The sequence below is a fragment of the Puccinia triticina genome, chromosome 8A (genome assembly GCF_026914185.1).
Source record: "Puccinia triticina chromosome 8A, complete sequence".
In the NCBI taxonomy this organism is placed as follows: Eukaryota; Fungi; Basidiomycota; class Pucciniomycetes; order Pucciniales; family Pucciniaceae; genus Puccinia; species Puccinia triticina.
Window position 1 is genome coordinate 3960578 of NC_070565.1, and position 23647 is coordinate 3984224.

The 23647-nt window shown below is 49.0% G+C and overlaps 2 protein-coding genes across 2 annotated transcripts; one reads left to right on the forward strand and one right to left on the reverse strand.

The window, feature by feature from the left end:
- Nucleotides 1-13108: 13108 nt before the first annotated feature.
- On the forward strand, nt 13109-13372 carry PtA15_8A377 (uncharacterized protein; the record flags this gene model as incomplete). The annotated part of the gene is made up of 2 exons (XM_053171800.1): nt 13109-13221; nt 13297-13372. The coding sequence occupies 2 exons, from the start codon at nt 13109-13111 to the stop codon at nt 13370-13372; spliced, it is 189 nt and encodes a 62-aa protein (XP_053023028.1).
- Nucleotides 13373-14028: 656 nt separating this feature from the next.
- PtA15_8A378 (uncharacterized protein) lies at nt 14029-17759 on the reverse strand (the record flags this gene model as incomplete). The annotated part of the gene is made up of 9 exons (XM_053171801.1): nt 14029-14136; nt 14396-14425; nt 14534-14638; nt 14797-14887; nt 14952-15153; nt 15529-15549; nt 15634-15778; nt 15896-16147; nt 16575-17759. The coding sequence occupies 9 exons, from the start codon at nt 17757-17759 to the stop codon at nt 14029-14031; spliced, it is 2139 nt and encodes a 712-aa protein (XP_053023029.1).
- Nucleotides 17760-23647: the final 5888 nt, after the last annotated feature.

Here is a 23647-nt window from a genome sequence, read left to right on the forward strand (position 1 = left end):
CTTCCGAGCTGGATCCGCCTGATAAACACCCGTGAAAGACTGCGAAGTAATCGAAGGCGGTCTCCACGGCTCAAGCGAACCGCACGTGGTCCTGAACTCGGACTCAGCAGCCGTCGCTGCAGACGTCTTCGGCTGGTAGGACGCCACCACGTGACGGATAGGACGAGAGTTGTCCACTGGAATCAGCGCCCCGTTTGGTAAGAAGAAACTACCTCCTCGCTGCTCCACCAGTTTTTCATCCTTGTCCTTCTGCAGCTCCGCGCATCGTCCCAGCCCGTGACCCTCTCTGTGGCAATAGTAGCACACCATAGGTCCCCGCGGCGTCGTCGGCCGAGCCTGTGCTGAAAACTTCTTCTCCAAGCGCTGTTCGAAGGACTGTAACATTCGCTCTATCTCGTCCACTGTCGCAGGGGCCCGCGTCTGTGTAGGAGCTTCTCGGGGGCGACGGTCCGATTCCATCTTCTGCATAACGTCGTTGGATTGCTTGAAGACTTCAGCAGGCACCGGAACGTCCGCACGAGAACCTTCAAAGGTAAGCGCCGTCTGATTCTTCATCACTTCTTCTACCGCCTTCTTCAGAATCTCGAAGGTGGGGAGCTTGAATCTATTATCCTGAGTTGTGATCATAGTCTTATCCTTGATCAACTGATCACGGATGCGCTCCTGAAGGCCCAATGAAAAAGACTGATAGTACAACCTCTTAATTTCCTCGACGGAATCGATGTGGTCCTTCCGCAACAGGTAGGACTGGATTGGCTGCCACGACTTGCGGAAGTCCTGAAAATCCACTACCGATCGAACGCCACCTTTGTCCTTCCACCCTTGCACCAAATCCTCCAGATCTCTAGTCGTAAAACGCGCGGTGTCGATCTTGCCCCAATGGGAGAGCATCGCCGCTTTGAGCAGAGTCCAGTTGGGAGGGTCGAATCCGTCTAGCGTCTCGACTACATCCTTCACCTCTGCCGTGCGGATGAAAAACCGGACTTGCTGAGCCATGTCCATCTCGGAGGCACCATCTAGACGTGCCGCTAGCTGATAGTCGGCCAAAAAGCGCTCCACGTTGGAGCCATCAAAGCCCAAAGACTTATCTTGCGGCTTGATCTTCACCATCCGCGCTACCTGTTCAGCGCCAACAGGTTCTGCCATCACGACGGCCTAATTTTAGTCTCCTGTGCCTCCGCCGCTGAACCCAAAGAAATAACAAAATAACACCTAAAAAAAAGAAAACAAAGACCGCCAAGCGTCTCGAGACCGTCCAAATCGCCGAGACTGTAAATCTTGAGGTCGCTGGTTCGATCCCGGCTCGGGGGACCAAATGAGGAACTCTGGCCGGTGCTAGGCCGGCAGCAGTTCGGGGAGGGGAAAAAGAAAAGCTGAGATTTATCTACGTATGCCCTCCGGGATGATTGGCCGAAAAAGAGCGCTGAGATTCGTGTAAGCGTGAAGGGGGTTTGATTTTACGACGGCGGGAGATGCGCGTCGGCGGGTTTGTTTTGAGAGAGGCCGGGATACTGCCGGCAGGAGTGAGAGGTGTGATCTAAACCAGGAAGGTGGAGGAGATCGACGTTTTGCGGGGTAAAGAACTTAAAAGCCGTGAGATTCGGGCAAACAAATGCCAAGACGTGAACTTTGAACTTTGATGGATTGACTGAAAACTATATCGTTCAGAGTGGGTCCATGCCGCTCCAAAGCCTGAGTTCAAACTGAACTCAAACCTTGGAGTTGGTGACATGTAGCAGACATCTCATCACAACCTAGCGCGCACGCGCGCGCAACAACAACATAAGACAAAGACAGAAACAAAACAAAACAAAACAGAAACAAAACAAACCAACCCTCCTCATACAAAACCTATCCAACGCGCGCAATGCGAAAGAGGAAATAACAAAACATGATGAAAGATAAACTTAAAAGAAAACAGGACCAAGAAAGCCAAAACACAAGGAAGAGGGGGGGGGGAAAGAAGACCTGAAACGCCTTGAGGATGCGCGCCACGCCGCGCCGTTGAACTTGAGGAGGCCTCAAGGGCTGAAAGCTGAATCTTGATGTCTTGAGTCTTGACGTCCTCTGGCGCGCGCCGTGCGCGGCAAAAAGCTTGATTCCTCCGCGTGTACCAGATTGTCCACCACAACGGCCAACTTGGAACCCCCCCCCCCCCCCCCCCCCCCCAAAGGGGTTCAGGCCGGCCTAGGTTCTGCGTGGAAGGTAAACACTTTCACGCGGACCTGAACCTGTAAGAAGCAAAAGTGAGACACAGGGAGGGACTCCTGAAGCCCTAAATGGGCAAGGAAGCCCTCCCCACTACCCAACCAAGGCTCCCGGAGGGTGCGTGAAATGGATCCCAATCAGCTTTCCAACTACTGTGTTTCCATGTACGCGCTCGCTCTGCTTGTGATTCCTTTATTGTCACCAATCTCTCCCCGAGTTCCATCTGATTCCATCGCCTTCTATGCATATTCATTTTGGTCTCAAACCCACAACTTGATCCTGTGTACATAGTCTATATCAACCCAGCCTAGACACAGTAATCAAACCTCATTGGTTCTTCTTCTTCATTATCCGCACCTCCAATTGGAGCCAATCCGGTGAGCTCTCATCCCCTCACTGTCCCTTCTCAAGCCCAAAGGCTCATCTCTGTTCTTTCTTTGTGTGGCGGTCTTCATTTGAAATACCTTCACAATTAACAGTCAAACTGCGTTCAGACTTTCTTCCATCCTCGCTCCCTGATCAACCATTTCTTCCAAATTGGTTGTCTGCAAAACCAAGATTCTTCTCACCAACAAGAATTACGCCCTCTGGCTTCTCCCAATCAAAGCAAAACTTCACAAACTCAAGTACCTCAACATAGTCAACAATACTGTTGCCATTCCCAATCCCAAGAAGGACAAGCACAACTTCAAGTTATACGTCAAGTACAACGAAGACGCTTATGCAGAAATCATTCAACTCCTCAGTCAAGAGGTTCTTGCTTATGTCAGCTCATCTTTACCGGATGCCAACAAATTCAACGGACAAAAACTGTGGTCGCTCCTCAAGTCCAAGTATGCAGGGGACGACCTCACCGCCAAGACCACTGCTCTCAAACAGTTCCTAGCAGTTGATTACAACAACTTACTTGCATTTATGCCATTGATCCGATTGGCCAATCAGAAGATCAACCTTTCCCGACACGTCCTTGATGATCAGGTCCGTACCATCTTGATGCTTGACAAGCTGCCTCAAGAGTTCCACACCTTAAAGACCAATATCTTGATGAACTTTGAAACAATCCCGTTTGACCAAGTCCTCAAGAAGTTAGAAGATTTTGCCGCTCAAAATCAGCTCAACAATTAAATCATTGACTGTATCTATCACTCAAACCTTGCTTCATAACCAAGCCTTGTTGATAATAGGCCGTGGAGGATCTGGATAGTGCTGTCCGCGGTGTGGTGTGCCAAATCTGTTTCAAGTATCAAATTACATAAAGTGATGGTTGAATACATGAGAAGGAGATATATTCCTAGATTTATTATTGCATAATTAGATTCTGTAAGTCATTTAACCCCTAGTCACTCACTTGAACCACTAGGATAGCTCCACTCAGTCAAAAGTTATTTTGGTTAAATGGTTTTCATCCAACATAAGTACATAGTATAGTAGTACATTGGTAGTACATAATATGGTATTAGAGCCAACCACAACTGAGTCATATTTTTTGTGCATATTCAATTAGATTTAGGGCTAGAACCACAAGTTGGCCATATTTGTATGCATATTCAATTAGACTTAGGGCTAGAACCACAAGTCGGCTGCCTTGTAGATAGACTATATAAGGAGCCCTTCCTCCCCCCTCATTTGAATTCAGCATGTGAATAGCAACCACCAACCAACCAGTCACTCATTCATTTAACAGTGTGATCTCAAACATTCACTCACCCAACACCTGTGATCATAATCAGGTTCTTAAATAGCTTGTGTCATTGCACATCATCTGCATTGTTTGATCTAAGTCTGATAGAGACTACTACACATAGTGATCTCTATCAAGGTTTTGCCACAACAATAAATAATTTTTGTTGTCAGAATCCTTGTGTAGTACAATAGAGGGGCAGGTCCTTCAAACCACCCGTAACATAAATATTGCTTAACTGCAAATATCATATTTGTTATCTCCCCCTCGGAGAACTGCCACCCGTCCCAAAGGAGTTCTCACAGCGGGTGGTGTTGGTTTTTTGATTTGGCGTTGCTGGTACTGGACAGGTTCCAATGAGATGATTGCCTGAGCCGCACTGGTAAAAGTGTTGAGAAGCCGGTGTTCCAAAATTTGCCGGTCAACCAGCCATGGTGTACACATTGTTGGGGTGACTCTTGATAGAGGCACTTTGTTGGGTTTGAGCTGACGCCTTGGCAGCAAACGTGCTTGGAGCAATTTTTGTTGTTAAGCAGCCTCGCGGCCTTTGATCTTCTCCTGGCATTTGTTGAGTATGTTGATCATCTCCACAAAAAGTAGTGGAATTTGTTGCCTGGCAGCCAATTCTTGGTTGATGCGGTAGTCAAATTCCTGTTGGAGCGGGGTACGGTGGCCTAACAATGCCTGCAGAAGCACACCAAAGAGGAAATCCTTAGTGAGAGAGGCGCCAGATTCTGTAAAGTCCAGAAAACACCTGTGGTAGGTAGCCGCGACCGTAGTAGCAGGAGTTGACAGATCACAGGCAATAGACTTGAGATCAATTCATCGATTCATCTGGGCTGCACGGCTGAATGTGGTTAATTGGCGGCGAATAGCGTTCATGATTTCAAAGCTGCTGTTTAGACCATCAACTTCTGTCTTGATCTCCTGGGATAGAGAGATTCAAAGGATTGCTTGCGCAATCTTTTTCACACCGTGTTGAGAGAAGTCCTTGAAGCAGTACTCCTTGTACTCCAAATTGAAGTCCGCCATTTCTTGAACATCCTTGAGCCAGTCATGGTAGTTGCCACCACTCGAAATGAGTCGTAAACCTTCAGGGAAATGCAGATAGGTGTTCTTTGTGATATGCTCCCTGTTTCAAATCTCCATTGCGTATGAAAATTCCGGAGTTGTTTCTTCATCACCCAGTGGAGCAGCAACAGGGGCAGGAATGACACGCGAAGTTGAGTCAATGTGATGTGCATCATTGCAACTCGCCCATACCATTTCCCGTTTGTTGTTGGACCCAGTGGGACTGCTTGCAACTTGTATTCCAGCGGGAATGATGCTGGATGCTGCATTTGGTGCCAAACCAGAGGATCTGGTAGCAATGGAGCTTGGGAAACGCTTGACGGGAGCCATATGTGAAATGTATTTGAAGTGTTGGTGGTGATACTGTAGTGAAAGACTTGTATAGAAAAACCGTGGGAGACACCATGGGAGTTTCCTCAGCACTTGTGTGCAAGTGCCATCTCTGAACTCAGGCATAGATTTGGTTGGATCTCAGTTAGATGCTGGTTGGAAGGCAATTTCATGTCTGCCACAAAGTGAGTTTATAAGAACTGGAATCATACCAAATGTGTTGTGCAATGTCTGTGTAAAATGTATGCCATACCTATGCTGAAAAACAGGCCAATTTAATGATGAGGTTTAATTGATCCTCAAGCTTGACAAAAGTTCCTTATGTATCAACTATCATGATTTTTGACCTCTTTGGAAACCCACCCGCCTTAAAAACCCAGGATTCAGGATACCGGCACCCGTGGGCGGGTACCCGTCACTGAAGGCGGGTACCCGCCCACGGGTGCCGGGTACCCGCCGACAGGTACCCAGTGACATCTCTAACGTAGACCATCACCCAGCCATATCATGCCAACATGAGTGCCCCGCGATCCCATGGGTGAATTAGCTGAATCCTTTAATAATTGTATCTGATTTTCATCCATCAGTACAAAAATCCTGTTGAGGAGATTGTAATGTACCCTCAGCAGCATTTTCTCCCGATCCATTTCATTATTCTCCTAAATCTAGATGTTGCAGCTACCAACTGCACTTGGGCAAACTATTTTTTCAAATTTTATCTTGCACCAAATTCCCCAGGTGTGGGTAGGCGTCTTTGAATTGAGTTGCACTCAAATTATGCCGCAAATCTGGGAACGAGAAGCTTTGCAAGTTGAAGGAATAAGAGACGGGGCCATGGGCGCGATTTTGGCGCGAAATCTCTATTAATAGAAGTGTTCCCCTGTGCCTAATTTTCTCAGCTGGTGACAGTGTGATTCAGGGGCCTCTAGCATTTCGCATCTTTAGCATAAAAGTGTATTGAAAAATATGAGATTTCGGAGCTCACAATCAGACTCGGAGGAAGAGAAAAAAATTTCCGACTTGGCACACAAATCTCTCGTCGCAAGTACTAGTGTCGGATCATTGAAAGAGGACCTCTTGCCGGGGACCTCGTCCCCTCCAATGGCGGACTTTGACATCCTGCCGGAGAGGATTAGCCGGGCTCTGCCGGGTTTGCCAGACAATTCCAGGAAATATGAAGTCTCAATTTCCTTGGTAAACGCTGAGACAGTGTGGTAGCTGCCATCCGCCTAGAACGGATAAGAGAGACGGCATCCTTCAATTCATTAAGTTTTATGGATTGATTAGAAAGAAAAGCCTGGATACATAACTTTTGCCAATCTGCAGAGCACAAAGGGAAACGTGACTCTTTGTTCAGCGTAGAAGCTCAGTCTTGCGTTGTATGCAATCCTCAGTATTTTAACCACGAAACTGTGAGAATACGGAATCAGGCCCGCAGCTATCCTCCGGGAAGCTCGCGCGGCTCCAGCAAAACCCAGACCACCCGCAGCAACCCTTGAGGAAGCTAGCGCGGACAGAACCAGAATTAGCCCCAGCTGCAAAAAGAGATACGGCAACCACACCGGGAACTGTAACGGGAAAAACAAGATCAGACCAAGCGTCCAAGTACGTACCTAGAGAGAGTTAAAGTTTGAATTACTAGCTAATCAACTTTACACTCGTAGAACCCTCGCAGACCAAATCGGTACCCAGAGCCAAGAGTCTATCCTCCATAGGATCTCATCAACCACCGCGCAAGGTGAGCAGAATCTCCTCCTCAAGGATTGACAGAAATAGAACAGACAGCTGACTGAACCAAACTCTGTTCGATAAGCAGACACCAGCTCAGCTCATCCGCATAGGCTGAATAAGACCAAGCTGTTCAGTTAGCTAGCCCCACCATCGGTGAGCTTGAAAAGAACAGACCAGAACAACGCCAGCGGAGACTCTAGCTAACGTAGGCATTCTTCACAGCAACGCCCAAGCTAGCCTTGCATAGCGACCGTCGCCGCACCAGCTGTAAGACAGGCAACTCCAAGAAGAAACTTAAACTAAGCCAAGCACCCAACTGTGCTGCTTTTAGGTAAAGATTCTTCAGCTCTTTGTCCCAAATCTATCATTGTAAATGTACATACAAGATTATTAAGACAAAGGAATATATTTTAGTTGTTCCAAATCTTTCAGATTTACAGTCTCAACCGAATCTCTTCTTTGACTACCTCACAAAACAACTGAAAGCAGCACGGTATGGCAAACACGCGAAACCAAGGGCCCGCCCCCACCGACAAAACCGCGCAATCCTCCAAGAGCGATGCTTACAGCCCGGACAAAGATCACGTCAATGTGCCAAAGTTCGACGGCACCAACTTCCCGCTATGGGAGCGGAAAATCAAAATGCATCTACGGCCTCGCCATCTCGAGACGTACCTTGAAAAGTTCTTGTCAAAAGAACCAGACAACGATGAACTGCAAGGTGCTCTCAGAACCTGCAGCATCTTAAGTGAGGCGATTTCCAATGCGATCTTCACCAGCGTCATCAACAACGACAACAAGACGGATCCCTTCCAAATATGGTCAGACATCAAGACCATATACGCCTCGGATTCCTTACTCTCAGTTTTCCAAGTATGGAATAAATGGTTAGATATCCAATTCAACAAGGATATGAACTCATACATCACCAAGATGGAAGAAAGCCTCGCCGAATTCAGCTCCCTCGGCCTTAGAGTCCCCGACGTCCTCGTAGGCTGCGGAATCGTCGGCAAGATCACCAAACGCCGGCCCATGCTCATGCAGGCTCTTTTCGCCGATCTCAAGGCTCTAGCTAAGCCGAAGGAAATCATCGCCAAGCTGCGAGACATTGGTCGGCATGAAACCTCCACCAAGAGGAAATTTGTTGAAGACGCAGAACCAACATCCACCGCCCTAGCCACAGGCCCTAGCCGAAAGCAAAAGAAACCAGGACAATCAATTATCAGGTGTAGTGGCGGTAAACATAATCCTAAAGCAACGACCCACACAGAAGAAACATGCTGGACGATTCACCCGCTCACTCGCCCACCGGACAAACCGCTCCAGGAGCGTGAAAGACCGCAAAAGCGCCAGCGTAACTCATACCACGCAGCCGCAGAAGAATCTGAAGAGGAAGCCCACCATACGATTGTCAAGCCATCCTTCACCTACAACACCTCCCCGAACTCCTCATCACCACTGTCAACTATTCTTGACTCAGGAGCCAGCAATCACATGCTGAACTCCCTCAGCTACTTCGCCGAAACCACCCCCGTACATATCAGCATTGTCACGGGCTGCGGCAAATTGCAATTAGTCGCTGTTGCTCGAGGCACCGCGCACATATCTCTACCATCCGGACAAGTCCTAGCTCTTCAGGAGGCGCTATACGTGCCGAATCTCTCAAGAAACCTTGTATCAATGATGCAGCTACTTGACCGGAAAGCCTCTGTTTATGAGACAAACGGCAGCTACGAGGTGCGGATTGATAACAACAAGCCGTTCAAAGTCAATATCGCAAACGATTTGCTCGAGCTAGTCGGAGCCGCCCCACCACCACCACCAGCTGTCAACTGCAACACAACAGCCATCACTCAGCTATCCGATTACCACAAGTGGCATAATAGACTCGGACACGCAAGCTCTGGCAGAATACGGCAGGTGGTACCAGACTCCCTGGACCTGACCAAATCTCACTCATGCACGGCTTGCATGCAAGGCAAGCTGACTAGACGGCCGTGCAATGGTCATTTCAAGGAAGCGGAGGCTCCCCTTAGCGTCGTCCACGCGGATCTCGTCGGACCCATTAGCCCACCAACCAACGGAGGGGCTCGCTACTTTCTGATGCTGACCGACCAATTCACCGGATACATCCACACCGTCATTCTGAAGGAGAAGAGCCAAGCAACCCAAGCCATCTTAGACTTTCGTCTCTTCTTTGAGAAACAGACCGGCCACGCCATGAGGAAACTCATATCAGACGGCGGAGGCGAATTCATTAATGGTACTCTCGGTGATCACCTGAAAAACGCTGGAATCCAACACAATGTGGCCCCAGCGTACACTCCGCAGAACAACGGTCTCGCGGAAAGAGCCAATCGCACCATCATTGACATGACGAGGTGCCTTATGATGCAAGCTAATCTGGTGCCAGAATGGTGGGCTGAAGCCGTTCAGACGGCAACCTCCACAACGAACTGCCTACCCTCTCTGGCGAAAGGCCGCAGCTGCCCCATCGAGCTCATGTTCAAGATCAAGCCTAACATCCATTTATTCCGGCCGTTTGGTTGTAGAGTCTGGATAGTTAAGCCAAAGCAGAGGAGGGAAGCTAAGTTCTCGTCAATATCTTGGGAAGGCATTCTGCTAGGATACGACAACAACTATTCATCCTATAGAGTCTATCGCATCAAAGATAAAGCAATTGTCACCGTCAAGCACCTACACTTTGACGAAACCACCTTCCCCGATTGCCCAGCAATGAGCAAGAGCCATGTTGCCTTTGGACCGAACAAGCTGCCTAGCTTCAATGAAGACGAACCACTGCCTTTTAGCGAAGAGGAATTGCTTGAGGCGGGAAACTCAGCCGAACAAGCACTAGCAGAAGAGGAGCGGGACATCAGCCAAATCATTCATGACTTGCGTTCAACATCACCGACACCTGCTCCGGACGCCGCCGCTCCAACCTCGCAGACGGAATCAACAGACCATCAGCAACCTCTGGGCCGCCGCTACGCTTGGACACTCGCACCGCCGCCAAAAGAAATCAGCAGCTCCATTGATTCCTCCAACATCCTGTCTGGCAAGAGAACAAGGCTAGCCTATCTGTTGGAAATCGAAATCGACCCGAAAACACACAGGCAGGCCATGAGCGGATCAGATCGCGCCAGCTGGATCCAAGCAGAGTTGAAAGAAATAGCTAACATGCTCAAACACGAGGTTTGGACTGTTCGGCCACGCCGAGATAGTGACAAGCCCATTCCATTGACCTGGGCTTACCGCCGGAAACTCGGACCAGACAATGAAGTCATCGAGTTCAAGGCCCGAATATGCGCTCAGGGTTTCCGACAGATCTACGGCAGGAATTTCAATGCCATCTACGCCCCAACGGGCAAGGCAGCGTCGTTACGGCTCCTCATCTCGTTCGCCGTCAACACCGGCCTCCAAATCCACCAGCTAGATGTCCGTAGCGCGTTCCTAACGTGCCCTCTAGAAGACACAGTCACCCTTCTTCCCCCTCAGGGTTACGACTGCCCCCCGAACTCTGTACTGGACCTTAATAAAGCAATCTACGGTCTCCAACAAGCCCCGCTAGTTTGGTACAAACGTTTGACCGCTTACCTCAAGAAGCTTGACTTTCAAATTTCTCTTTCAGACCCGTGCGTGTTCTGGAGGCGAGCTGCGCGGGGTAGGCCAGCCACCTGGCTCTTCGCCCACGTTGACAACATTGTCATCATCAGTAGTGACCCATTGGTCTTCAAACAGGAGATGGAGCGCGAATTTGACATCAAATACCCTGGCGAAGCAGAGTTCTTACTAGGCATGAACATAGAACGCTTCAAGGACGGTCTACAAATCAATCAAACTCAATATGTCGAGAGAAAGCTTGTTGAATTTGGCCTTGACCGCGAGCATCCAGCTTCATGCCCTCTCAACCCGAGAGAACGACTAAAGAAAGCCACCTCACATGAAGTCGACACCTTCAAGAAGCTCGAAGTGAACTATCGCGCCCTGGTTGGATCCCTCAATTATCTCAGCATACTCACCCGGCCCGACATCTCCTTCGCAGTCAGTCAGCTCTCTCAATACCTCGAAAACCCCGGCATCAAACACTACCACGCCGCAGTCCAAGTCTTCCGCTACCTCTCAGGCACGCGGGACACCGGCCTTACCTTCAGGCGCTCGGACTCGTGGGACCTGAAGGCGTTCTCAGATGCCGACTGGGGCAACTGCTTGGACACAAGGCGCTCCACCACCGGATTCCTAGTGGCAGCTGGCGACCACTTGCTTAACTGGAAATCAACCAAACAACCCACGGTTTCTTTGTCAACAGCAGAAGCAGAATATAAAGCCCTCTCTGACCTCGGCAGGGACCTAGCCTGGTTTGCAAGTCTCATCAAAGAGATAGACCTCAAGGACTCAATCGAAAACATACACGTCTCAGTTGATAATCAGGGAGATATTGACCTAGCAAACAGTGAAACCTCACAGAACAGCTTTCGGACAAAGCACATGGATATTTGCCTCCACTTCGTCAGGGAGCTGATCCACATGCACCTCATTAAGCTCCGATACGTCAAGACGGGCGATAACGCTGCCGACTTCCTCACAAAGGCCCTCGGTCGCTCAGTCATTTGGCGCTCACTCAAGCAAATCGGTGTTACCCGAATCTCAGACTCTGCTTCTAATCACACGACTAGAAGCATGGCAGGCTGTGAGAATACGGAATCAGGCCCGCAGCTATCCTCCGGGAAGCTCGCGCGGCTCCAGCAAAACCCAGACCACCCGCAGCAACCCTTGAGGAAGCTAGCGCGGACAGAACCAGAATTAGCCCCAGCTGCAAAAAGAGATACGGCAACCACACCGGGAACCGTAACGGGAAAAACAAGATCAGACCAAGCGTCCAAGTACGTACCTAGAGAGAGTTAAAGTTTGAATTACTAGCTAATCAACTTTACACTCGTAGAACCCTCGCAGACCGAATCGGTACCCAGAGCCAAGAGTCCATCCTCCATAGGATCTCATCAACCACCGCGCAAGGTGAGCAGAATCTCCTCCTCGAGGATTGACAGAAATAGAACAGACAGCTGACTGAACCAAACTCTGTTCGATAAGCAGACACCAGCTCAGCTCATCCGCATAGGCTGAATAAGACCAAGCTGTTCAGTTAGCTAGCCCCACCATCGGTGAGCTTGAAAAGAACAGACCAGAACAACGCCAGCGGAGACTCTAGCTAACGTAGGCATTCTTCACAGCAACGCCCAAGCTAGCCTTGCATAGCGACCGTCGCCGCACCAGCTGTAAGACAGGCAACTCCAAGAAGAAACTTAAACTAAGCCAAGCACCCAACTGTGCTGCTTTTAGGTAAAGATTCTTCAGCTCTTTGTCCCAAATCTATCATTGTAAATGTACATACAAGATTATTAAGACAAAGGAATATATTTTAGTTGTTCCAAATCTTTCAGAAACCTCCTAGCATTGCTGCCAAAGTCGGGCTCAGCATTGATGAAAAGTACAAGTAAGCGTACGGTTCCAGCCGCGCTACTATCATCTCCCCAAACCCAGTGTCGATATACAGTCAAACCTGTCTAAGGGCATACCCTTTTAACAGCATAATCTGCCTAACAGCATGGAAAAAGACTTCACCCAATTCTTGATTTCCCAGCAAAATTACCATCTCTAAGGGCATAACCTGCCTCAATTCATACCAAAATTCTTCTCCCAAAGGGTATGCCCTTAGACAGGTTTGACTGTACCCCCTTCCCATCTCACATTTTCCCAGACTCTAGCAGTTGCTCCAAATAACTTTAGCCTTTGATAAATACAAAATATGAACCAAGAGATGTTAGAGTCAACCGAAGAGGTTTCGTCTGACCTTGCGCATGCGGGTGCATTTGGCTCTCCGGAGGAATTCGGGGAGGCCTTGTACCATCTAATGGAATCAGCTAAGCTACGCTTACAGTCTGTGTTTTTTCTAAATTTTATGGATGATTCTGATTTTGCCTCTGGAAGAAGCTCGGGCCAACGCCCTCGCAAAGCGAAGAAAGCAGGTTCAAGAGCTAATGAACTCTTTTTCCAACACGACCGCCGCCACTTCGACATTGGGCAACGATGGAACAGCTTCGGAATGCACAATCTGTAAGGAAGAGGTCTCTCAAGTTGCACAAACAGTTGTTCAGCTCCCATGTCATCCAGTACATCTTTTTCACCGAGGATGCATTCAAGTAAGCAACTCTTTTAGCCCCAGCCTCCATAGTCCATTACTAATTTCAATGCTTTTCTCCTTTAGCCCTGGATAGAACTGAACACAAGCTGCCCCATGTGCCGAGTTGTATTCCAACTACCACCTCCTCAAACTCGGAACCCTCTGGTTAAATCAGCGGAAAGGCATTCTTCTCTTGTATCTCTGTCTGGTACGAACTTTTAGTGTACGATCATTCCTCATTTGTGTTTACATGGATTCTTAGAATAGTAGCAAGCAATGCATATTGCCTTGGTTTGAAATCGCGCAACAGCGCAAGGCTCTCCTTTGACTTGATCCGCTTCCTGCGGTCTATGTAGGCAGATCCAATGCCAACATGAAGAAGATGAATACGAAATTAGGCTCAGCATTTGTCAAGACGCAAGAGGCCTGGTGTTAATTTGAAGACAACATCTCTCTTCCAAAATCTTTTTGTCATAAGATCATGTTCTACATATTCAAACGTGAATAAATGTTGAAATGTACCCTCAACAGCATTGCCTCCCAATTTATTAGATTTATCTTTTAATCCCAGAGTTGACTACCAACTGCGCTTGGCAAAAGATTCTTTCCTTCAAGAACTCGTCTTGCATCTAAATTCACGGGGTGTGGATAGCGGCGTATAAGAATGACCAGTACACAAATCATTGCCAAGGACTGGGAACAGGCAGCTTATCAGCAGCTTATCAAACAACAAGAATCAGCTTCATGGGCGCGGCGGAACATATCATCCTCAGAAGAATGTGTGCAACGTTTTGCCCGCTTATGCCACAATGAAGACTTATTATTTTTAACTTGGCACACACGTCTCGTCGCAAGTAAGGTAAATGAGCGCCTCCTGCCGGGACTTTGTACCCTTCAGCGCTGGCCCTTGCCATCCGAGAGGATGGGCCAGGTTCTGCAGACGAGTCCAGGAAATATAATGTCTCAATTACATTCCAGTCTTGCAGCTGCCGCCCGCCCGTAACGTATAAAAGAAACCAGAGCCTTACCATCTATAGTTTTGGGGATTGATCAGAAATACCATCTTGGAAATACCATTTCACTCAGGCTTCTGAGCATAAAGGGAAGCTAGAATTCTTGTTCAAAGAAGGCGGCTTGACAGCGGAGAAAGGCAGAGCAACCCGTAGATGGTCTAGAAACCAGGCTTCACGTACGCGCCTTTGTCGAGCAAGCTGAGCCTCGCGCTGTATGCAAGCAGCAGCAGTCCTCAGCAATTCAATTAAACCGCGAAGTCTCCCCTACGTGCTGCTGAATTTGGGCTCAGCATTGATGTAGGGTATAAGTAAGCGTACGGTCCCAGCCGTACTGCTACCAATCATCTCCCCCAACTCACAACCAATCTTGCCACCTCCTTCCCATCCCATCCCCTCACAGACCCTAGCAGCTACTCCAGAACTCTTAGTATTTAATAAATACACAATATGGACCAAGACATATTTGAATTAGACGAAGAGGCTGGGTTGGAATTCGCGCCCGAAGGCGAGGCTCAGGTCTTGGCAGACGACCACTACGAAAGGGCTACGCCCGATCTCCTGGAAGACTTCTATCTGCACACCACTTCTCTGGAGCAACTCGCGGAGGGTGCGGCCCGCCTAGTGGAATTAGGTGAGATGTCTCTGGAGGACGCCGAGTTGGCCATGAACAGTCTAAGAGAATCAGGTAGGCCAAACTTAGATCATGTGTTGATTTCACGGCTGATTCTGAGTTTACCTCCCGAGCAAGTTGCCTTGGCACAGCGAAGGAGGCATGTTCAGCAGGGACTGGACGCTCTTCCCCACCCGACCGCCGCCACTGCGACACCGAGCAAAGATGGCGAAGCTGAGAGCTGCACAATCTGTCAGCTTGAACTCTTTCAAGTTGGTCGAACTGTTGTCCAGCTCCCATGCCATCCTTCCCACCTTTTCCACCAAGACTGCATCCAAGTAAGCACATCTTTTTATCCTCTATCTTCATTATCAATGACTGATTCAAATTATTTTCTGCTGCAGCCCTGGATCGAGCAGAACTCAACATGCCCTTTCTGTCGCGTTGTAGTCCAACTATGAACGCTTCCATCGGGCGCGGGGCTCTCCGGTTGAATCGGAGATGCTGGCATTCTTTTCTTGTATCTCTTCCTTGTATGAAATTCCAATGTACAATTGTTTGCAATTTGTATCTCCATTGATCCTTAGCAGCAAGGAGTTTCAATCACTTTGAATCTCAAACGCGCGAGAGCACAAGAACCTTCTTTGTCTCTCCGCTTTTTGGGCTCCAGACATCCATGGCCCCTGCGGAGTCAGGGACATACATACAACATGAGCCTGAGCCTCTGTCGAGATGGAAAACAGCCTTATGCAGTCGAAAATGCCCAGCCGTGTCTCTCTTCAAATGACATTGACATTAGATCACGTACGCATGATGTTGCGGAAATCACTGTTTGCAGTCCTGAAGTTGGACCGTCCCGTTGTTTGCCGCGCCCCGCGCAGTCGCGCAGCCGGGCCTCCAAGGTAATCGGCTCGGCGAGTCGGCCGGTCAAACAAAGTAGTAAAGTACTCAACCTGTACATAGCCGAGAGATCGCAGCCCAAGCTACGACTGGGGGCGGGGCAGAGGCTCGGTTTCCCCCGTCGAGAAGTAGATAAATGACTTCGAGAGCCAACCCTCAAGCGGGCGGACAACGATGCCCCTGCCTGGAAGTAACCGCAAGTCATCCCCGAATGACCAGGGCCCCAAGTAACCGTAAGCAGCCCAGCCGTGTATCATGCTGGCAAGAGGTCTGGGCCGGAATTGTTTCTTGGGCGCAGAACAAGACTTGGTTCTATGTAAATCCTGCAGTGGGCCAGGAGTTTGGCCAATCCCCACAACCAACTGATCCATTGATCCATTCTCCTCAACCTTCCCACTCCAAACGGGAGATATCTCAGTTTGCTAGATGAGCCTGTTCATTTTGTCTTATGAAGCTTTGCTCATGCTGAAGAGGTTTGGTGCCATTTTTTCTTGTTTGGTGACACAGTACATCAATACATTTTAGGATAAAAACCCAGTGTGGTGGAGGAACACGATTCCCAAGGACCAGAGGCGTTCGTTTTCTTAGAAGCTTAGAGGATGTCATCCAGTCCAACCTTGCTGGCGGGCCGGAATCACCCCGATACCAGCGTCTCAGATACATACAATGATCTTGGCAGGCAGGTGTTGATATGAGGGTGACCTAACCAATGTTCTTTTTGGAAGCTCACATCGGAGGCCATTAAACATCAGTGCCAGTTTATGTAGACATGTATTACGCATGGTTATGATCCATACTTGGAGAAAGAATTTCAACCTTAGCTGGACGTTATACTATAGTTATTTTAACTCTGTTAACGGCATCTGTGAACGTGAGCACAGCCAGAGTAACATGGTCTGACAATACAGAAAACAAAGACTTGATGAAAATTTCGGAGGAACAATGATCAGGAAGCGAAGTAGTAGGGATTAAAAGAATGCTCAACAAAGCACATGTCGAATGAAATTGGTCGGCAGTTCTCTGGCTTGACCACAACAATCCATCGAGATGTTGAATGTAGCGTCGTTCCTCCACGAGCATTAAATCCCGCCCCAAGTCCCTGATCAAGTAACGAAGCTCTGTGATTTCATCTGCCAATTTGTTAAATTCACTTGAATTGATCCTAGGCTTGAATGTCAATGGTAATTTGTTTGTTGCCTTCTTGGCTAGTTTGTTGAAGAAGATCTTGCATAGTTTGAAGAGTGGCAGTGCTGATATGAAAAGCTGATCACAGTGTGATGACGTGGAGATGATGGGTTGAGATGGGCTCTTGGTCTGAGCCGAATATAGTCGATCAAGGCAGTCTGTGAGATCATCAACACATTCTTGACAATTGAATTGAATAAGATCAAAATCAGATTGCTGATATTTACGAAGGATATCTTCGATGCGCGAGATGGCTTGGACCCATGTTTCAAATAAACTCTTCTTGTAATCAGATAGTCTCTGTTCATCGTCCGAGGTGAGTTGAGATGAGTTGGATAGCAGCAAAAACTTCTTCGAATACCAGAATAAAAAATTAGCATGTCCTACTAACTGATCTATTTCGTGGATAAGCAGACGTGATCGGTGATGTTTTACAAGTCCGAGATTATAATCGGTTTCTGGGTTGGCCGAGGCTGGATCATAAACAAATCGAGCCATTTTGTGGCGGAAAGTATTGATCTGGTCGAATGTTGGAATCAGTCTTGAGAGGATCTCGAGGGGATCGAGGGAGACCGGATCTGATTCCTCATCCTCCGGATCAAAAACGTTTAATGAGTCTAGTAAGTCGTCAAGCTGCTGGTAAAATGAGGGTAGATCCCGCGTATGAAGTTCGTCAAACCGAGTCCATAGTGCGTTAAGCTCATCGATTGTCATTCGTGGTTTTTCCTCATCCTCATCCACAGAGCGATAGAGCCTGCGTGTTTGGTGAGATATTCCGCGCCGGGATTCCAACTGCTTGACAACAAGATCTGTGAAACAAAATTGAAGGAGAAAGTCAGCCAAAGTCATCTTGTTCTTTTTGGGGAAATTCAAGTACAGCTTTGTACTTGCCGAGAGTTGTTTGACTGAGTACAGTTCTAGGAGCCATCCTGAAGTTGTACGGGTGAGTCCGGACTCAGAGTGGTTTGGGGGTTGCTGGTGTAAAGTTTCTCGAAGCCAGGCCCTGACTATCCATCATCACCGGGTACCGGGTATCAGTGGGCCCGCCCGTGGACCGTACCGGTGATACCCGAGGCCTGGAGGCCATCCCTGGACCCTCGCTGGGACAGGAACAGGGGACAGAAACAGGGTATGTACTGAACAGGAGGACAGGACAGGATTTGACCACTTGGTCGGACAGGAAACAGGGGCCACTTGGCCAGACAGATAATGTGAGCGGAAGATGAAGTCAGAATTCTGACACCTACAAAAACAATTTGGAGGCTTTATGTTGAATTTTGTATTTTTTATTGAATTAACCGGTGATTATATCACCTAAATTTATATCAGTGCCAAACGGGGCCTTATATTTTATTTTTGCCATTTAATTTGCAAAAATTAATATCCGGCTACCTTTCTGTACAGCAGACCCACATAAGTGAAGAAATAATGGCCAAAGGCCTGAGACTGAGAATGGTGAGCTGGGAAATGATCAAGCACAGAATCTGTGCAGGGACTCAGAACAACAGATAAGAAGTCTCAAAAGAGCATGTCTCACTGATATGGGCTCGGAACTAAGTGAGGGTTGTATTTCATGAGGGGACAAATGAAATACATGGAGAAAAAGGGGCCTAAGAGGGGCCTAGGGGGCTAAAGGACCCTGATGGAAAGAAAAGGAACAAAAAGGAAGTAAACCCTCTTCTGGGCATGGGGCATAATTCTAACAATAAGCTTGCGACTTTTGTCGCTCGCGTTGAAACTTTATGCCGCAGCTGCCAATCTTCTCACAGCAGAGATGGACCGTGCACGGGGGATCAGCACCATGCCTGCAGGCCCGCAAGCGCCCAGCCATCCCCCACACCCGACCACCATCACCACCACCACCACCACCAGCGCCACCAACCACCACCCTCACCGTCACCGTTGTCGCCGCTATCACCGTCACCGTCACCTTCACCATCACCGCCAGATAGATCCGGTCTTTAAATCAATCACCCACGTTTTTGGAAAGATTTAAGTGCGCCCAATCCAGAAGAATTTGATTGGGACACTTGGAACTACCCATGTAAGTCCATTTAATTCTTGCTTGTCAATGTTACTCAGCCACCAACTCATAAATGTCTGGTACTATTAGCCCAACAACGTCACCACCAGATTGATCCAGTCTTCAAATCAACCTTCTCCTGCGATTGGGACAAACCAATCCCATCCACCGGTTAGAACAATGCAACACAAGTGAGTTGTTCTTTTCCATCATCAGTTTCATTCTCAAACTGATAATCTCATTCTCTTCAGGATATCACGCAGTCGTTCCATCTCTCCATCTGAATACGAAGAATGGTTCCATCACCCCTTGACCCCACCCTTGGAGCGCCATGTGCCAGGCATTTTTGATGGAACTGCACATCTGGTCAAACTCCGCAATCGCCACCGTGAAGCCTTTGTGCAAAGCCAGCAAAGAGAATCCATCCTTGATCCATCACTCTTTGGACCAGTATCACTGGCCACGGACCGATCAACCAAATCAACTACCAACTCTCAGCAAAGCCCCCTTACCAACTCTCAACAAAGCCAACACTGTCCTTGTTCAGACTCAACCTCTGGCCGCCCCGAGGTTCCAATTGGGATTGACTTCATTTTATTTGTCCCCTGTTCCCCCCCGCCTTCTCCATGCAACTCTTGCAAGCAAAGAAGCCTCATCCCCAATCCTCCAGCATACAAAAAAGTTGTCGCCGAGGTGGGAAAACTAGTTGTCAATTGGCCTACTCATCATTACGATGTTGATAGCTTCAAGGCTGCTGCAATTTCTTCTATTCGCAACAATGAAGACGAGGAAGCTGGAATCTTTGCTGAAGAAAACAAGAATGATGGGAAGATCACTTGGTACTTGATCATCCCACATGGAGGCAGCTTTGCAGCTGCCCAGAAAAAGCGCCTCGACTCTCCAGAAGTCTTCCAACAGTTCATCGTGGCGGCTGAGGGCACTCCAGAACACTGCCAGATTGTATGTCGCTTAGTCCAGCAAGATCCAAGTGTTGTTGCTCAGGTAAGCTGTACATTCTTTCTACTTAAAGCTGTCATTTGTGCTCATTATCTCATTTTTTGTGTGAATAATAGAAAGAAACGGCATACAAACACCTCAAGACGGCTCGCAATGGCGGAGCTTCCACTTCTACCACCCCCGCTGATGGACCCTCTCAAGGTGCCCAGTCAGCCGCCTCTGTGGCCAAATTGGTCAACCAGCTATTCATGGCCCTGCGGAGCACCTTTCTGGAAGTCACAAAGACCACATTTACATCAATCCGGAGGATCCCAATTGATACTTTTACTTGAATATGGGCCGCGCAACCGCGTGGGCCAAAGCAATTGTGAGTTTTTTTTTCTTTGAATTTCTTGAATTTATGCAGCAACCTGACTTTGCCCACAAGTTTGAAAGAGAAATAATCCTGGCATATTGTTAAGGTCTGTTCTGTGGAGAGGAAGATGGAGTCTGGGTTCTGGGGTTCTGGGGGTTCTGGATCCAAGATGGTAGATTGCAGGATGAGGAAGAGGCTTGGATCTCCAGCCTCTCAAACCTTGAGTATGGTCCGTGACATGTACGTGTAGTCTATGTACATGTGAGTCTGCGCTGCGGAGCCCGCACTACGGCTCATAACATTATCCCCCCTTTAATGCCCAAGCCGCCCCCTTTTCTGGTTGGTCAATGAGAAAAATAAAAAAATAAAAAAAATCCTCCTCTTTTGGCTCTGCATTCTGTCCCCGGGCAGCATTAAAAAACCCAGTGGTAAAAAGCTTGCCCTCTCACTTTCTTCTCCGCGTCCTCCAATGCCTGGCCGCCGCCTCCGGAAATTTTGAGTTAAACTCCGCCAATAGGTCTCCGCTGTTCTTCAAGTTTGCCTCCGGCTCCCAAGAATTTTCCGCCGGTCCAAATCCGCGCCAGCTGACAAGGTATTGAGTTGTCCACCCTCTCCGCCGGCTGTCCAGTATTCCGTCAACCTCCCACTCATCTCCGCCGTTGACTGTTACTGGCTCCGGGGTCCGCCGCTGTCGGTGGGCGATCTCGTTGGGCTTGTGTTTGCGGAGTACTGACACGTGGAAAACTGGGTGGACTCCCTGCATGGAAAGCGGAAGGGTCAGTTTGTAAGCAGAGGTTGAAATTCTGCTAGCTATTGGGAATGGTCCAAGCCAGCGGTGTTCCAATTTGGGGCTGGGACGTGTTGTCGAGATATTGCGCCCATCTAGCCAAACCTCGTCTCCACTGTTCCATTCCGGTGTTTTCCGCACTCCGCGGTCAAAATGGCTTTTCATGGCCTCCTGCGCCGCTTCTAGACAGTTCTTCAGTTCGTCCTGTACCTCCGCAAGCTGGCGGAGTCGCTCCGCCACTGCCGGTACACACTGTCCCGCCAATGGGATTCCGCTGTACAATGGGTTGAAACCGTAATTTGCCTTGAATGGTGACACCCCTGTTGACGTTTGATCGTTGTTGTTGTAAGCAAATTCCGCCGTTGCCAGGAGCGGAGCCCAATCGTCCTGTTGATAGCTCACAAAATGGCGGAGATATTGGTCCACCGCTTTGTTTGCGATTTCTGACTGTCCGTCTGTCCTTGGATGGTACGCCGTAGATGGTTGGAAGCGGATGCCAAGTCTGTTGTCCAATTCCCGGGTGATTTGGGATACAAAAATGCTCCCTTGGTTGGAAACAATAGTCTTCGGAGTGCCGTGGAGTTTCCAAACGTGCTCCGCCATCAGGTTCGCTAACTGCTCCGCATTCATGGACTTCCTGCAGGGGATAAAGTGTGCCATCTTTGTCAGACGGTCAACAACAGTCAGTATGCTGTTGTGGGAGCAGGATTCAGGTAGGTCTGTGATGAGGTCATAGCTGATGTCCGTCCACGGCCCCGCCGGAATTGGCAGCGGCTCCAGTGTCCCAAATGGCCATTGCGTCGAGGCTTTAACTCTTTGACAAGAATCACATCCATCCACGTATTGGTTGACGAACTTCTTCTGGCCGTTCCACACAAAACTCCGTCGGACCAGGGCAAGGGTGCGGGATCGGCCTGGGTGACCCGCCGCTTTGGTGTCGTGTTGGCTCTTCAGGATCTCGGTCCGCCGGTACCACTATCCGCCCTTTGTCGTACAAGATGCCATCAGTCTCCGTGTATCTGTTCCGGTTTCCTGTGGGGGTTTTCAAGGATTCTATCCATCTGGTCAGTTGGGCATCGAGTGGGGTCAATTCCCTGATTCTTGCAATGATCTCCACATCAGCCATTGCCAGTTCATTTTCCGCTCCATGCTCCGCGTCTATCCCCAATACGTCTACCTCAAACCAGTGCTCCGCCTCCGCCAAGTCAATTGATTTGTCCTCGAACCAGGATTCAAACTCTGATATCTCCGCAAAAGTCCGCTCCGTAATGTTATTGGGCTTCAGCAGCTGCCCAAAGGTCAGTTTTTCACCAGGGGCGGGGGCTAGGTCCGGTCTTCTTGATAGGGCATCGGGTTTGGTGGCTTGGTGGCCCGGGCGGAAGATGATTTCAAAATCAAAGCAACCCATGGTCTTTGCCCACCGCGCCTGTCTCCGACTGAGCTCCTTGGTGGTCATGAAGCTTTCTAGGTTCCGGTGGTCCGTGTAAACAATGGCGGTCAGGCGGTGCGGGTTTCCTTCCAGGTACTGCCGCCACTCTTTGAAAGCGGCAACAATGGCCAATAGTTCCTTGTCAAAAATCTCGTAGTTCTTCTCCGCCTGCACCAATGATCAGGATAAGTAAGCGACGGGGTGGAGTTCTTTGTCTTTGTTGCAGACTTGAGACAAGACTGCTCCAAGCGCGAAGTCGGAGCAGTCCCATTCCAGAATAAATGGCTTATACGGGTCCGCAATCTTGAGTATTGGAGCGGAGGTGAAGGCGGTCTTTAGGCATTCAAAAGCGGAGTTACATTTGTCAACCCAGACAAAGCGGGTTTTTGCTTTGGTCAGGTCGTGTAGAGGTCTGGTCTTCCCTGAGAAGTGGTCAATGAACCTGCGGTAAAAGTTGGAGAATCCGATGAACCGCTGAAGTTCCGTAACGTTCCACGGTGCGGGCCAATCCGTCACCGCCTTCACTTTTGCGGGGTCCATTCTAATCCGGTTGCACGCAATTAACAGTCCAAGATATTCCACCTCCGGTTTTGAAAATTCACATTTCTCCGGTTTCAGCCATGATTGATGCTTGCTCAGGGTCTCCAGGATTCCGTTGACCGCCGCCGTGTGATCAGAGCCTTTCTGTGTGTATACCATAATGTCATCCAGGTATGCAGCGGTGTCTTTTCCAATTCGTCCAAGGAGAATGTCCTGCATGAAGTATTGAAAGTATCCCGGTGCTCCTGTGGGTCCAAACGGCATGGTGAGCGGAGCAAATTGCCCCGCCTTGCAGATGAACGCTAGCTTATCCTCATCTCCCTCCGCCACTCGGAGGTTTCCGTAGGCGTTGCGGAGGTCCAGCTTTGTGAAGGTGTCAGCATCTAGCAGGCTGTCAACCAGGTCCATGGTCAGCAGAAGGGGGTAGCGGTTCTTCACTGTCAGTGTGTTGAGTTTTTGGTAGTCAAAACAGGGGTGAAGGTTTCCGTTCTTCTTTCCGGTGAATAGAACTGGGGCCGCCCACGGTGATGTGGTCCGCCGGATTGTTCCGCTGGCCAGTCCTTCCGCAATCAGTGTGTCGAGTGCCTGGTTCTCCGCCGGTGAAAGCGGAATGATCCGGCTTGCTTGCGGTGTGGCTCTGGGGACT